General features: G+C 36.5%; 1 protein-coding gene across 2 annotated transcripts; it reads left to right on the forward strand.

The window, feature by feature from the left end:
* The first annotated feature begins 414 nt into the window (after positions 1–414).
* On the forward strand, positions 415–16407 carry LOC113049246 (tyrosine-protein kinase JAK2-like). Of its 2 annotated transcripts, none has more exons than XM_026211418.1 (24): positions 415–518; positions 2791–3000; positions 3336–3453; positions 4271–4388; positions 4572–4717; positions 4795–5095; positions 5690–5812; positions 5996–6153; positions 6245–6356; positions 8898–9078; positions 9408–9532; positions 9785–9916; positions 10253–10340; positions 10477–10601; positions 11500–11638; positions 12044–12192; positions 12326–12476; positions 13013–13146; positions 13411–13600; positions 13796–13920; positions 14052–14224; positions 14878–14995; positions 15207–15320; positions 15480–16407. In XM_026211418.1, the coding sequence occupies exons 2-24, from the start codon at positions 2814–2816 to the stop codon at positions 15597–15599; spliced, it is 3327 nt and encodes a 1108-aa protein (XP_026067203.1). In that variant the 5' UTR covers positions 415–518; positions 2791–2813; the 3' UTR covers positions 15600–16407. The 2 variants fall into 2 exon arrangements, with proteins under 2 accessions (XP_026067203.1, XP_026067204.1); XM_026211419.1 differs by having other exon boundaries at positions 437–518; positions 2794–3000.
* The last annotated feature ends 430 nt before the right edge of the window (positions 16408–16837 follow it).

The following is a 16837-nucleotide window of genomic DNA, read 5'->3' on the forward strand; positions in this document are numbered from 1 at the left end:
ACATGAAAGTTTCAAATGGCACTTGGTTGTATCAGGCCAACGGAAGATACAACTCAGTTGTGCTCTACAGGCGGAAATAACAAACCCACCGCTCACTAGCTGAGAAAGAGGAAACCACAGTTTCACTCTTCCCACGTAAAGAAAGCAACAAACCCAGCAGCTCCAGCAAATACCCTCCCACCTTCTATCTCTTTCTCTCTCTCACAGTTAAAAATACACAATGCTTGCACTTCCTAATATGCAGAGGTGGCTCTGTGTTCAGTTTATGGCCTGGTCACAGGTCTAGAAACTGAGATGCCAGATAAGGTTGACAAGTAGGCTAAAGAAACATCAAGTGGCATCATTCTTGCTAAAGTAGTCTGGAAATGATGTGCCTTTGTGGTTTGCCTCTTGCCGGAAATGAGTCTCATTTGATCCCTCCCACTAGAGGCTTACAACAGCGAAACCGGAGTGAAATTTACGCAGCTCTTCGCATCAACATGAACAAATCATTATTTTTTCTTCTCAAATAACTTCAGGTAACATCTCTCAGTTGTCTTTATTAGAATCGTAAAATGAAAAATACCTCGTAACTGAACTGCCATTTCTGAGCATATGCCAGTAGAAGTCATGTGACTACAAACATTCATTTGGTGACTGTGGCGTTGTATGTTTCATATTTGTTTGTACTCATATTATTGTATTATTGGAATATAAACAGATGTATTTCTGTAATAGGATGTTTTATTTAGAAATTGAACAGCTAATGACATTATTGAAACCAAATTAAACTTGTGTAAACTAACCTTAATTTAAAATACTTTATGTATATAAAATTCTTTATAATTAATGGCTTAATTTTGGAAATCTCCTGGAAAACACCCTTGATTTGGTTTGTTGCGGAAAGTACAGATCGTCAACATGAGAAGGATGAGCTCACTTCGATCAAGCATATGACCAACACGGTTCTAAGAACTGGCGTTAAAAATAATCCACTGCTTTACAGTAGATTGTTATCGGCTTCTGCTTTGTCTATTGCTTAGAGTAGATCTCTAGTTCTTTTGAGCTCAAGTTTGCTGTATTTATGTTTGGGGTCTCGGGGGTCCTAATGATTAGACTCTAATGAGTATTTAAATTTAACCCTCTGTTGATTCCCTAAGTGCATACACTTTTTCTAAAATTGAATTGTTGTCTAAACGGAAACAATGCTTCTGTCTAAGGTCAGTTTTTTTTTATTTATAGTCAGTGCCTCTGAGACCCCCAGCAGAAGAAATGTAGCATTTTAGTTTTTATTATTATTCAGGATCTGTGATAAAATTGGCATTTTATTAATAATCACTCATAAGATTAGCAAAAGTCAACCAGATGGATTAATAATGTTTATGTACATATTGAAAGGGTTTTATAAACCCCCAAACAGAACATCAGAGTCAATTTAAAACTTTACAATCGCTCCTAACATCAAATTAATTCACTATTTATCAGAAAGAACCATTTGTATCGTTTTAATGAGTTGCATGCATTATTTTGGAAAATAAAATATGGTAGGGGAGAGTGGGGTGATTTGTGCCAGGGGGGAAGTAGTTCCACCCCTTGTTTCTGGAAAACCATTGAAGAAATTGGTCATGTGACCACATAATTTTAAAAAGCCATCCATTTTACTCATCCTCCAAAGAAGAGAGACACATGGCATGAGAGTTAATCACATTTTAGCTCAAAAAACTGTTTTTTTCCTTTAAAAGTAAAATTTCTATTATCAAGGTTTTTTGATTGTAGCGTCTGAACAATTCTAGAAAAGTTTGAAAATATTTCATACATGTTTTGGTGCTTTACCAGTTAGCATGATGTTAGCTCTTAACTGCTGGATAATGCTAGTTTTTCAAATTTGTGGGTATGGGGTGATTTGTGCCAAAGAGCCTGGGTTAAGTTGTGCCAGTGGCACTACTCACCTCCACTTATGATTATTTTCAACACATTATTAATTTGCATTTTAGCACTTAAACTATGTGGCATTCTTAATTTTAGACAAAAACCCATTATGCCACGCACTTATAAACGGAAGACCGACAAAAAAGTTATATCTTACTTCTGATTGGTTGATTGGAATGACCTTGAAAAGTTATATCTCACTTCTGATTGGTTGATTGGAATGTTGTTCCTGGATCAACAAGGATGTTGATCCAGGAACATGTTTTACTTGGTGAAATCATGCTCGCCAAGAAAAAGACATATTCTCTCTCTCTCTCTCTCTCTCACACACACACACACACATTTAAAGAAAATAGTGAAGGGGTTATCCCTGAAGGTGATGTGCTCAAGAAACTACCCACATCCCAGTTTATATTCCCCTGAAGCATTGACAAGTGGCATTGACAACAAAATATGTCTTATTCCAACAGTTAATAGGATGACAATATATGAATAAACCTTTTTTGTCTTGCTTTCATATAGCATTACAGTTCATAACATTAAAATGTTCCGTTTTGCTTCAGAAATCGCTGGCACTATTTACCCCAACGTATTCTCCCAAAAGGCACAACTTACCCCGCATCAGGGGCAAGTTGTGCCACAAGACCACTTTTTTCCCAAAAGCTATATTTCTGAAACAATTTATTTCAGATCCAAAGTTATTGTTCTCAGGGATGCACCACATCCTGAAATATATGTACATTCTAAAGTGAAAGAGATTACTGTCATGGCCTCACTTTAAAGTCACTTTGAGTAAAAACTGGCACAACTCACCCCACTTTCCCCTAAATGAACAACTGCATCTGATGAGATGAAATGATCTAGTCCTTTCCATCCAATCAGAAGATTTCATTTGTGAGAAGACCATGAGTGAAGAGGAAGAGGTGCCCTTGATGAAGAGCGAAAGGGCTGGCAGTCAGAAGTCCAGCTATGACTCTGCGCTTCAGGTGCACCTGTACTACAGCCCCAGCTTAAATTCAGAGACCACCCTCACCATCCCCACCGGACACATCACAGCGGAGAGCGTGTGTGCGCTTGCTGCTAAAGCCAGCGGTGAGACACTAACACACAGTCACACACAACATAATCTAAACAGGTTAAAGATGTCTGTTGCTCAAAGGTCAAAATCTTCCGTTATGTACATCTGTTGTCAAAATCTAAAAAGCTTTTTAAATAAAGGTGCAACAAGCATTACAACAGTGTTGATGATAACTTTTATGAGGTCAACCTCTATCTTTTAGATGATTCTGTATGTCTAAAGCATAGAAATCACAATTTAAACTAAAATCTGCTCATAGGTTTTGTTTTTCTAATCTTTTAATTAAACACATTTAAAAGGGTTGTGCACACGCCTTAGAACAAACTGAATGGAATATTTATATTTTTAGGAATTCGCCCTGTGTTCCACAACCTGTTTGCTTTGGGATCAGAGGACCTGTCATACTGGTATCCACCAACTCATGTGTTTAAGAGCGAAGAGAACGTCAAAGTTCACTACAGAGTGAGGTAAACAGCTGTTATAATCATATTTTTTATTTATAAATAGCTTACTCTTACTGACTATTTGAGTTTCTTTATTTACTATTCATGTCATTCATTTTCATTTAATTTGCAAATGCATGTTATGTAAAGATTTAGTTTAACCTTGTCCTTGACTTAGACTTCAGTCTTAAAGTAGATTTATCATATATATATATTTAAAACTGATGATGTGATGATGTAAAAAGTGAAAGAATCATAAACATAACATTTTAAACTAAAGTGAGTAAAGTAGCACTAATTTGAAATGTCAATACTTCATAATTTTTATATCAGTTTTTATATGAAGTGTTGTGTCATTTCCATCACAAACAAAAATATTGGACTTAATAAAGTTTTTTAAAAAGTTAGTGTACTATAAGACAGCAGTGTCTGTGAAGAGCATAAATAAGATAAATATGACACATAATGTGTAAAGAAAAAACACAAATCTAAAAAAAAAGTTATTTAACACCTTATGTGATAAATATGATGCACAATAACAGAACTTTTCATTGTAAAATTAGTAAAATTATATAATTATTTGGTGATGCTCTGATATGCATTGTTGGCCATTGCACTGTTAACTAAACAATTATTAATATTACTTTTTGATAACTGAAATAAAGCTGAAATAAAAATAAACACTGAAAACAAAAGCAAACTTAAAATATGAATAAATACTGTAATAGTATACAAATAAAACTAAAATAATTGCTAGTGGAAAAATTAAATAGTAAGAAAGTGAAAGGTGTTTTAGAGATAAACATGTAAATTGACAGTTTTCTGTAATTGTGTGTTTAAGGTTTTTCTTCTTAAGCTGGTTTGGTCATGGGTCCAAAGCATCATACCGCTTTAGCCTCAGGAGAGGACGAATCTGTGCTGTACTGGACTACTGCGTCATTGACTATCTTTTTGCTCAGGTATAGCACAGTAATCCGTGTGAATGTAAAATGAACACCCAGGTTTATGTGCCTCTGTCCTGCTGATATACAGTAAACTATTGGTTTGATTCAAATCATTTAAAAAATGTGCTATAAAAATGCTAACTCAACTATTCGGGATCATTTACCTTCCCGTCTGACTGTACAGTCTACCTGTTTCAGTCCCGCAGTGATTTTGTGTCTGGACGTGGCGGGATTTCACCTGCTTTGAGTTTGCAGCAGGAATGTTTGGGAATGGCAGTGCTGGATCTGTGGCGTATGGCTAAAGAGAGAAACCAGAGCCTTGGTGAGATCTGCAATACAACAAGGTAACATGAGAAACTGAGGAAGTCACATATAAGTGGATGGTGGAGATACAGAGATTTTATGTCAAATCTCATTCCAGCTACAAGTCCTGCCTCCCAGAGACCCACAGACAAGATATACAAAGTAAGAGCCGCCTGGCGCGATATCAAATCCGAAAAACGATGAAGCGTTTCCTAAAGAAGCTTGGCAAATGCCCGGCTGGTGAACGCAACCTTAAGCTGAAGTACCTGATGGAGCTGAGTGGGTTGGAGCCGAATTATGGCTCAGAAAGCTTCACTTTGCATCACTCTGGATGGTTGGAGCAGAGCGAGCAGCATAGGGTCAAATCCGTGCGAGTGTCTGGAGAAGGAGGGATTCAGATACAGACCAAAGAGAGCCAGGTAGCATAAACAAGAAGTTCATTTTGAGTCACTTACATTTTCGACTCAGTGTTGCCTTTGTTTATTTTTGCTCCGCCAAAGAAAATAGTTCCCAAACGCAGCCACAGCATTACGAATCGATGCCGTTGCTGAATGAAATCGTTTTTTGAATGAATCGTCTGAGTGAAAATGATTTTAACTGTCTATTAGCCTATTAATAATAATCCTGAAGAAAATGTATCATGGTTTCCACATTTTAATACCAAGCAGCACAGCTGTTTTCAACATTGATAATAATAGAAAATACTCCTTGAGCAGCAAATCAGCATATTAGATTGATTTAAAGGATCATGTGACACTGAAAACTGGAGTTATGGCTGGTATAAATTCAGTTTTTCTATCACAGAATTAAATTATATATTTTCAATATATTAAAACAGCAAACAGTCATTTTAAACTGTGTTCACTTTATTTTTGATCAACTAAAAATAGCCATGGTGAGGATAAGAGACTCCTTTCAAAAACATTAAAAACTTAGTGACCCTAAACTTTTAATTGGCAGTCTATGTATGCGCTCTGTTATTTTACTGAGCTCCCTCTGGTATACGTTCACAGGAATGGCAGACGTTTTGTGACTTCCCCCAGATCACCGACATCAGTATTAAGCGTCTTTCTCAAGATCAGATGCCCCTGGAAGGAAGGGTGGTCACTCTTACACGCCAGGACGACCATTGCATGGTAGTGGCATTTATATATACTTTTTTTTTTAGTATGAACACATAAACTTATTAGAAAAGGAAGTAAACTTCTCCACTGATAGTAACAGTGGTAGTGACTCATTTGCCATTTTGATTAACCAAGGTTTGATGTTACATAATAAACTAAATTCAAACTAAACTCTGTTTCTCTTTTCACCAATAGGAGGCTGAGTTCCACACCCTAACTGAGGCTCTGTCCTTTGTATCTCTGGTTGATGGATATTTTAGGTTGACTACAGATTCGACTCACTATTTCTGTGCAGAAGTGGCCCCGCCGAGCTTGCTGGAGGACATTCATAATTACTGCCACGGCCCGATCACGTACTACTCAGTTTCATATTTCACCATATGGTACAATTAGAGAGGAAATGACTAAGTAATAAACACAGTTTTGTGTGTGTGTTTTCTAAAGGTCCGAGTTTGCGGTGCACAAACTTAAGAAAGCTGGAGCCAAAAATGGGATGTTCCTGTTACGTCACAGTCCCAAGGACTTTGACAAGTACTTCCTCACTGTTTGCATACAGGTATCAGTCTTGCTGGACTCATACAAACAGCGTAAACCCCCAGCCTTTGAGTTTCAACAGGAAGTTTCTTTAAAAAAAAAAGCCCCAATCTCCACTTCCTATGTTTTACTGCTTAGTAGTATTATAATACAAATTACTCAATCAACTTGAGCATTCTATTTCTTTAGAACTGTTAAAGGGGGGGTGAAATGCTCGTTTTCACTCAATATCCTGTTAATCTTGAGTAGAGTAGTACTGCATCCTTCATAACTCCAAAAAGTCTTTATTTTTATTATATTTATAAGAGAAGGATAGTCTGTACCGATTTTTCCCGGAAAAACACGAGCGCCTAGAGGCGTGACGTGTGGGCGGAGCTAAAGAATCACGAGCGCCAGTAGGCTTTTGTGTTGAGCGCGTCTGGAAGCTGTGACACACATCCAAAGGCTGAAATTTATCAAGAGCAGCATCAGTAAAGGTGTCTCTATGTGGTATGTACTGAAACTGTATATATTTGCTTAGCGGTTTTGGAAAATGACTAAGGTCCACTTTATGTTGTCTTTTTTTTTTTTTTTTAAGCTGTACATGTGGAAAGTGCAGTCTGATGACAACATCGCATGTTGTTTACTTGATGTGCTTACGCGCTGATAGCTAAGTTAACAACACAGAGATATTTGAAGCAGTTTTACTCACCGCATGTGGTTCCAACACACGATCGTGACCCTTTTTCGTTGGGACTGCATTATCCTTAAAGGGGGGGTGAAATGCTATTTCATGCATACTGAGTTTTTTACACTGTTAAAGAGTTGGATTCCCATGCTAAACATGGGCAAAGTTTCAAAAATTAAGTTGTACGTTTGAAGGAGTATTTCTGTTCCAAAATTACTAAGTATGGCTCTGTGTGACGTTAGATGGAGCGGAATTCCCTTATATGGGTCCTAAGGGCACTTCTCCCGGAAGAGAGCACACTCCCGTATAGCACAGCACTGAGAGCACAACACACTTCACTGATCAGAGCGAGAGCGTCGCGAAATGTCACAATAGAAGTGTGTTTTTGGTTGCCAGGGCAAGACAACCCTGCACAGATTACCAAAAGAGAAACAGCATTAAGGGACCAGTGGATGGAGTTTATTTTTACAGAGCATCAACGGAGTTGTGCAAGTGTTTGTGTTTGTTCCCCTGCATTTCGAAGATGCTTTTTTTACAAACACGGTCCAGTTTAATGCCGGATTTGCACATCGTTTATTTCTTAAGGATAATGCAGTCCCAACTAAAAAGTGTCACGATCGTGTGTTGGAACCACATGCGGTGAGTAAAACTGCTTCAAATATCTCTGTGTTATTAACTTAGCTATCGGCGCGTAAGCACATCAAGTAAACCACATGCGATGTTGTCATCAAACTGCACGAGTAAAACTGCTTCAAATATCTCTGTGTTGTTAACTTAGCTATAGGCGTGAAAGCACATCAAGTAAACAACATGCGATGTTGTCATCAAACTGCGCTTTCCACATGTACAGCTTAAAAAAAAAAAAGATGACAAAGTGGAACTTAGTCATTTTCCAAAAACGCTAAGCAAATATATACAGTTTCAGTACGTTATATACCACATAGAGACTGATTGCTGATGCTGCTCTTGTTCAATTTCAGCCTCTGGATCTGATTCTGGATCATAAATATACGCTGAATCTGACTTTAAGCAATGGTTTGTTTTGGTTGGTTTTGTCCTCGCGGTGTCACAGCTTCCAAACGCTCTCAACGCAAAAGCCTACTGGCGCTCGTGATTCTTTAGCTCCGCCCACATGTCACGCCTCCAGCCACTCGTGTTTTTCCGGGAAAAATCGGTACAGACTATCTTTCTCTTATGAATATAATAAAACTAAAGACTTTTTGGAGTTATGAAGGATGCAGTACTACTCTATAGGTACTCAAGATTAACAGGATATTGAGTGAAAACGAGCATTTCACCCCCCCTTTAAGAAATAAACGATGTGCAAATCCGGCGTCAAACTGGGCCTTGTTTGTAAAACAAGCATCTTCGAAATGCAGGGAACAAACAAAAACACTTGCACAACTCCGTTGATGCTCTGTAAAAATAAACTCCATCCACTGGTCCCTTAATGCTGTTTCTCTTTTGGTAATCTGTGCAGGGTTGTCTTGCCCTGGCAACCAAAAACACACTTCTTTTGTGTCTTTTCGCGACGCTCTCGCGAATGCCGCGAATGCCTGTGCTCAGCCTCTCATTGCTCTGCTATACGGGAGCGCGCGCTCTTCCGGCAGACGTGCCCTTAGGAACCATATAAGGAAATTCCACTCCATCTAACGTCACACAGAGCCATACTCGAAAAAAACTTTCCGAAACTTGTGACAAACCGGAAGAGGTTTTTTGGAACAAAAATACTCCTTCAAACGTACAACTTAATTTTTTAAACTTTGTCCATGTTTAGCATGGGAATCCAACTCTTTAAAAGAGTAAAAAACTCAGTATGCATGAAATAGCATTTCACCCCCCCTTTAATGACTAGACTCCGTTGTTATATTTCCTAACTTCTGGATGTTCCAACAGACTCCATTAGGGATGGACTACAAGGACTGTCTAATAGAAAAAAATGAGAAGTTTATTCTGGCCGGGATCCACAACTCATTCTGTAGTCTAAAACAGCTCACAGACTTCTATCAGCACAGCACGCTTCTCATGTCAGACATCCCCGTCACGCTGGACAAGTGCTGCCCACCCAGACCAAAAGGTAGAACATTTCTATTCAACATTTGCTTTTTACATATCATTGGTTATCTTTTATATACAGTATATAAAAAATAGACAGCAAGGGTTCTTTGGGATTTCATTATTTTTTTCAACATGTCATATTTAATAAAATAAACTGCATAAACAATGTAAAAATATAACTTGGGGAAAAACAATTGTTTTTTTTATTACATCTTTTTAATTTTTTTAATTTTTATTGTACTGTTTCTTACTATTTTTACTTATATATATATATAACTAAATTATATTATATATATATAAAAATAAATTTCTTTATTTTTATTGTGCTCTTTCTTGTCTTCATTGCAGAACTTACCAACATGATCATCCTTCGTAACAGCAGTATGACTGAGATGCCCAGTTCCCCCATGTTACAGAGACACAAACCAAGCCACATGCAGTTCCACATGATTAAACATGAGGACCTCATCTGGGTACATTTATACACTTTTATAAGCGTTTAAGTATATTTTCATTGATTTTGAAGTCGCTAGTTTAAAGGCATGAAAACACTATTTATTCATTTACAATTATTTATTATTTCGTTATCTATTATTTTCAAACTGTAGCCGTTGACTGAAAGCAACTGAAAGTGCTTGCTTTTAGAAATTTAAAATATGAATTTTAAAAACAGTATGTCTAATCTCAAAACAGCTCAAGTCAAACAACTTTCTATCTCCTGACAGAGCGAAAGCTTAGGTCAAGGTTCCTTCACGCATATCTTTAGAGGCAGTAAGACAGACCAGCGGGATGGAGTGACACACTCCACAGAGGTTCTTCTGAAGGTCCTGGATGCAAATCATAAAAACTGCTGGGAGGTGTGTTTTTAATCGTGGAACAAATGCTGAATACGTTCATTTACAATAAAAAGACAATATCCAGTAAAGCGCTTCCTCAGATAGGTACTTTGGCATAGAGAATATTGCATTTCACATTACGTGACAATTCATGACAATGTTCTGCTTGATTCAGAATACTGTAGTATTAATGAATGAGAGATTTAACAAATGCATTAAAATGCAATGAAAAAAATGACAACGACTTATAATTAATGAGCAAGTGGAAATAATAGTTTTGCATTCTTTGACTGAAGAGATTTTTTTTTTTTTTTTGAGCCACGTGATTAATGATTTATTCTTAATGCTGTTTTCAAGTCGTTTTTTGAGGCGGCCAGTTTGATGAGTCAAATTTCCCACAAGCACCTTCTCCTGGTATATGGCATCAGTGTGCACAAATCAAAAAGTACGTGTTTTATACTTTTTGAAAAAAACTCTTTTATCAAAGTCTAAACACAAGAGGGCAAACCCTAAGAAAGCAATTAAAAGTCTGTGTACTGACCTCAGTTCTTTGACTCCTCCTCCTCCTCTGACCCTTGCAGACATCATGGTGCAGGAGTTTGTGAAGCATGGTGCACTGGACCTGTATCTAAAGAGGAGCACATCTGTGTCAGTCAGTTGGAAATTAGACGTGGCCAAACAACTAGCCTGTGCTCTCAACTTCCTGGTGAGAAATATTCATGCATGATAAATTGGCTGCCGATTATGAAATATGGAAGTTTCTCAGTTATGTTTTAATTTGTCAGTACTGGTTTATATTTACCAGCCAATACAGAGCATTACATTTTTGACAGTTGTTTACATTTTTAGATTATTTTTCTGTTCATCTAGGGTTCATTTAAAGATTAAAATTTTCTTTACCTAACATCAAAATGATCAGCCATCCAATCATTTTAAATCCAATTAAGAATCACAACATTAATAAAAATTGACAACTATTGCTTTCAGTGTTTTTGTTTTGTTCTTTTATTTGTTTTGGATATTAAATAAGTAGATTTTTAATATTTACTGGGAATCAGCCATAACATGAACACAATTATTGTCTTATTGGTTTCATCTAGACATTTAATACTGTCACAAATGACAACACATCTCTGTAATATAAGATACAATATACTATGTAGAGTCAGTAAGATTTTTAATGTGTTTGAAAGACGTCTCTTGTGCTCAACAAGGCTACATTTATTTGATCAAAAATACAGTAAAAAAATTGTCATTTGTGAATTATTATTACAACTTAAAACGCCTGTATTCCATAGATTTTTAATTGATTTAAAAATTTAATTTATATCCTTGCTGGATGAAAATACTAATTAAATAAACCCATCTCATTGACTTTTGAACATTAATATAAAGAGGTATATATGCATACTATGCATAATATTAAAGGATATAACCTTTGTAGAGCCAAATGAAATAAATAAAAAAGAAATCAAGAATCTTTCATTTAAAAGCTCATATTGATTGAATTCTGTAATGAATATTTGAGGCCCCTTATTTATAGAGTAGCTAAAATCTTTAAAAAAAATTGTTTTTTTTGTTTTGTTTTTTTTGGCCGTGTGCAGGAGGAGAAGAATATTGCACATGGGAATATTTGTGCAAAGAATCTGCTGTTGGCCAGAGAGGGAGACCTTTCCGCCGATAACTCGCCCTTCATTAAACTTAGTGACCCTGGTATCAGCATGGCCTTGCTGGGCAAAGACGGTAATTATATTACACACTAAATCGAATGTCAAAACAATGAAGATGAATTATTAACTTAATTTTACTCTTAACCTGATGACTTCTAGAATAATTTGTATTTTTAAAAGAATTCTTGAGAGAATAATAATAGATTCTTTATTCATTATATTACACCAAGGGTGTTAAACTCAGTTCCTGGAAGGCCAAAGCCCTGCAGAGTTTAGTTTCAGCCCCTAATAAGCACACGTGATCCAGCTAATCAAGTCCTTCAGGCTTATTTGTAAACTACATGGTATGTACAGGAAGCGGGGTTGGAACTAAACTCTGCAGGTCTGGGGCCCTCCAGGAATTGAGATCTGCACCCCAGGAATACGCTACAACATGACTATGTATAATACAATAAAATGCACATTTCTGTGAATCCAGTGGTGTTAGACAGAATCCCATGGGTGGCCCCCGAGGTTCTGGATACACTTGAGATTGAACTGGAGTGTGACAAGTGGAGTTTTGGGACAACGCTGTGGGAGATTTTCAATAATGGAGAAGCTCCGTTGCAGGGCCTGGACCCCATACAAGTACAGACACCTCATGTTATTATAGAATACAGCATAATGAATTAAGTGTACATTTTCTTGGAGACACATACTCAGGTAATGTGTCTCCAGCATGGTGTTGTGGTACCTAACAGCTGCTGTCCTTTGAATCCAGAAGCAGCAGTTTTATGAGGGCTTCTCAAACCTGCCTGCTCTGGAGTGGGCTGAGCTGGCCGACCTGATCTCTCAGTGCATGCAGTACCAGCCTGAGCTCAGACCGTCCTGCAGAAGCATTATCCGCCAACTTAACAGCCTCATCACTTCAGGTAACACACAGATGTACACCAGCACCTTCAGACAAAAAAAAAAAAAGAAAAGAATTGTGGCTTGGCTTTTAAGGCCAGTTAGCGCCCCGTTTTTCACATGTCACTGTTATTATTATACTATCTTTTTTTATATACAATACTAAATATGTTATTTATTAAATACATGGTATGAATGTATTATTATTTTCAAATATTTTTTCAATTCATTTGTTTGTTATTTAATATATACATTTTGTATTATATTAAATATTTCCAAGTATACAAACATACAAGTATTAAAATGTAAAATTGTTATATATTTAATAAATGATAATGTACTAGTAAGTGTTTTTATAAATCTTTGACATCTAAGTAATATTTTAAAATATGATATCATTTGCTTTATTAAATAAAATAAAAAAAATAATAAAAAATAATAGTTCTGATTTTTATCGAGGTTCAAATGGTTTAATAACATGTGTTCCTGATTATATTTGAAATAATGATTCATACATCTTGGCTAGATTTGTAATAAAACATATGGGAACAATTTGTAGATTATGAGATCCTTCACGCGACTGGCACACTTCCCAAGAGCGATGGCTTCTGGAGAAGACCGAACATCTTCAAAAAGCAACAACAGGATGTTTTTGAGGAGCGATACCTGCGATTCATCTCTATCCTGGGAAAGGTACAACAAAAAAAACCACAGAGAATCTGATGATACCATTACAATTATAGATTACAATTGCATTATGTTTTCTTAACTTAATGCATTAGTTGCAGTTATTTCAATTTTCATTGAAAATCATGATGCATTTTGCTCTTTCACAATTCAAACTCACTTGCAAAACCAAAACATGATGATTATTAGTGCAGCTATTGATTTCCAAACAGAAATTGAGAGAAAAATGAAGGATGATGGTTTTAACTGTGTGCACGTGTGTGTGTTTAGGGTAACTTTGGCAGTGTCGAGCTTTGTCGTTACGATCCGTGGGGTGATAACACTGGAGATCTGGTAGCTGTCAAGGAACTTCAGTCAGACAAACAGGCCACCATGGCAGACTTCCAGAGAGAGATCCAGACCATCAGCTCACTGCACTGTGACTATATTGTCAAATACAAGGGCATCTGCTACAGCGCAGGTCAGACTACTTTTAATGATTACCAATCAATTTCCAATCAGCACACATTCTTTAAGAAAAATAGAAAAGTCACTGGTAATTTCCCGCCAGGACAATTCCTTTAACCCTAAAACACAAACCAATGCATAGCATAACTGAAATATGTGAAAAACACCTGTTAATAGTCAATAATCCCTATTTTTGAACTCCTCACAGGCCGGCTCAGCACAAAACTGGTGATGGAATATCTTCCTTTCGGCAGTCTGATTGGATATATGGAGAAGCACAGACAGAACGTGTGCACCCGAAGACTGCTGCTCTTTGCCTCGCAGATCTGTAAGGTACAAACAGACTAACCAACACTAGTACAAACTAGAGGGTTCACTCAGTCCTTTTTCTAATCATAGGTCAGTTTATTAATTTGTTTGTGGATCTTTACACATCTAAACAGCTCTGTAACATTCTTGTGTAGGGGATGGAGTACTTGCAAAGCATGCGTTATGTTCACCGTGATCTAGCTGCTCGCAATATCCTAGTCGCCAGTGACACTCTGGTGAAAATTGCCGACTTTGGGCTCACGAAGATCATCCCAGTGGATAAAGAGTACTACCGTGTCACGCAGCCAGGAGAAAGCCCTATTTTCTGGTAAGGATTACATCACAGTCTTCAGAGTTCAGGCAGAAAACACAATTGGTGTGCAATACATTTCATCCAAACACACAACCCAGCTAACAAAACAAGTTCTCAGAACGTTTTGCTAACATTCCCTTAAAATAATTAGACAAAACATTCAGATTGTTTCAGAAATCTCGGTTATGTATCTTTTAATGCATAATCGAAGCTGAACTAACCTGTAATATTATTTTTGTCACCCATGGAGTGAACTAAGCAAAAAAAAATACAAAATAAAAAAGTAGTCACACATATATTTGAATATCATTCATAATATTTCACATCTACATTCACCAGCTCCTAATCCTTGTGTTGTTTACAGTCATGTAAACAATACCCACAATACCCAGTTTTCAGCCAATTGGTTGAAAAAACAAAATGGAAAGGGAACATTCATTTTTATAATTTTGTGAACATTTTAGGAATGTTACTTTTGAATACTCTCTGAACATTCTGAGACAGGTAGCACCGTTTAAAAAACACAACTAAAGGAAATGTTAACTAAAAACATTCCATGAAAGATGTATAAATAATGTATTTGTGTTATTGCTTTGAGAACATTATTAATTTTTTTTTTTACTTATGTTATGTTTCAACATTGTTGTTTCATGTCCCATCCTGTTCAGGTATGCACCCGAATCCATTTCAGAATTGAAATTTTCCCACAAGTCGGACGTATGGAGTTTCGGCATTGTTCTACATGAGCTCTTCTCTTACTGCGACATCAGTCGAAACCCCAAAAGAGTGAGTAAATGAAGCTCCATATAATGATGCTGCTACTGTATGAGTACAGTGGCTGGCAGGAAGTAGATGAATGACTGTCACCTTGCGAAACTTCCCCCCCCCCCCCCCACACACACAAAAAGAAAAAGATTCTGTCATCGACAACTCAATTTATGTTGTTCCTGAACTTTTAACGTGTTTAACCTGCTTTATTGTAAATCCTTTGATGCAGCTGTGTATGCAGAAGATAGGAAGTTATGTCCAGAGTCCGTCCATGGCTATCCATCTTCTTAATCTTCTCAAGGATAATTGGAGGCTACCAATGCCATCTCAGTGTCCACCAAAGGTGAAAATAAAAACAGATTTCTCTGTGAATGTTTTTGTATGGGTCATATTAACCAATTGTGCATAGACATCAAGTTCATGCACCAAGCATATGATAGCTAAAGTACCAAACAAATATAAGGGTAAAGTAAGTTACAGTTTAGTTTTTGTTTTCTTTCAGGTGCACAGTATTATGATGCAGTGTTGGGAGTTCAACAGCGAGGACAGACCAAGCTTCTCCTCTCTACAGGACATGTTTGAAAATAGCCTGTTAGATGAGAGAGAGAGCTGTAAAGGGTAAAATTATAGTTACCCTGAACAGATCACTCCATTTTCAACATATATGTATATTTGATATATAAGTGAGTTGATTTTAGGACATATTCTTACAGTAGCTTTTTAAGTGTTTTGTTTCCTTTCAAAACATAGTTACAGTAGATCAGCTTGCATATTCGCAGTTAAGTTACATTTACAAGAACTAGCATTACCTGTTTAATTGTATTCCTTAAGAAAATGCATAGGACTGATTGACTCTCAAATATAAAGTAAAAATCAAGGCAATAGCTAGGAATACTGGGCCCTGTGCACTGAATTTGCTATGGAGCCCCCTCAAAATCACGTTCGGTGGGGGTGGGGGGGGTTACATGTGATCGTAAAATGTAAATTAACATTCAGGGGTGGGGGATGGACTGGGCTTGATGTTGTAGTGAGGGGCTGCGTTGGTGATTTTAAACTAAATCCTAATATTAAACAGCCAAAACACTTGTAAACGAACATACAAAATACAAAGAAAACAACATGTGGAAGAAAACTGAATGTATATTTGTGCTTTTGTGATTTTAGCCCAATAATATTTGTTTTTCTTTAATATTTGTATTATTTTAAGGCAATTTTACTGTAAATTAACCTCTAACGTATTTTCCATTTATATTCTGCAATATCAGGGTGTAACTTAAATACTTATAATACATTGAAATACTTAATAACCCGTTTGAAGCAGAGTGAGAACTTAAGACATATAGCACGTTACTTGTACCAGGTTTTTCAATGATATCTTTTCAGACATTATAAAAGACGGCATTTAATAAAAGTGTAAATTTAAATGTTGATTTGAAGTGTCAGTTATTATTTAATCTATAATAATTAGATAATAATTTGTTCAGGTTACCCATTTTCCAGCAATTGCAATAAATAAGGCAATCAAGCTTCAACAGAAAACTGTAAAAGCACGAAAAAGTCGCATAAAAATTATTATGAATTTTGTTTTTCATCTTCTGAAAGGTCTTCCGAGAAATTATAATGGAATGGAACAATAAACCTGTTTTCCACTATTCATGTCTATTAGGGGCTGCTGCAACCAGAATTGTTCCTGTTGGGAACAAAGAATAACAAAGAGTTATTTTTTGTTGTTGTCCTGTAACATGAAAATAGTTCATGATTTGTTTGAGCACTTAAATCCTTGACTTGTTTTTCTGAAAGTTTATTTGTGCTCAGGTGATAAGAACCATGCTGACTCAGTGCTGCCATTATTTTAATCCT

The sequence above is a fragment of the Carassius auratus genome, chromosome 30 (assembly GCF_003368295.1).
Source record: "Carassius auratus strain Wakin chromosome 30, ASM336829v1, whole genome shotgun sequence".
NCBI lineage: Eukaryota > Metazoa > Chordata > Actinopteri > Cypriniformes > Cyprinidae > Carassius > Carassius auratus.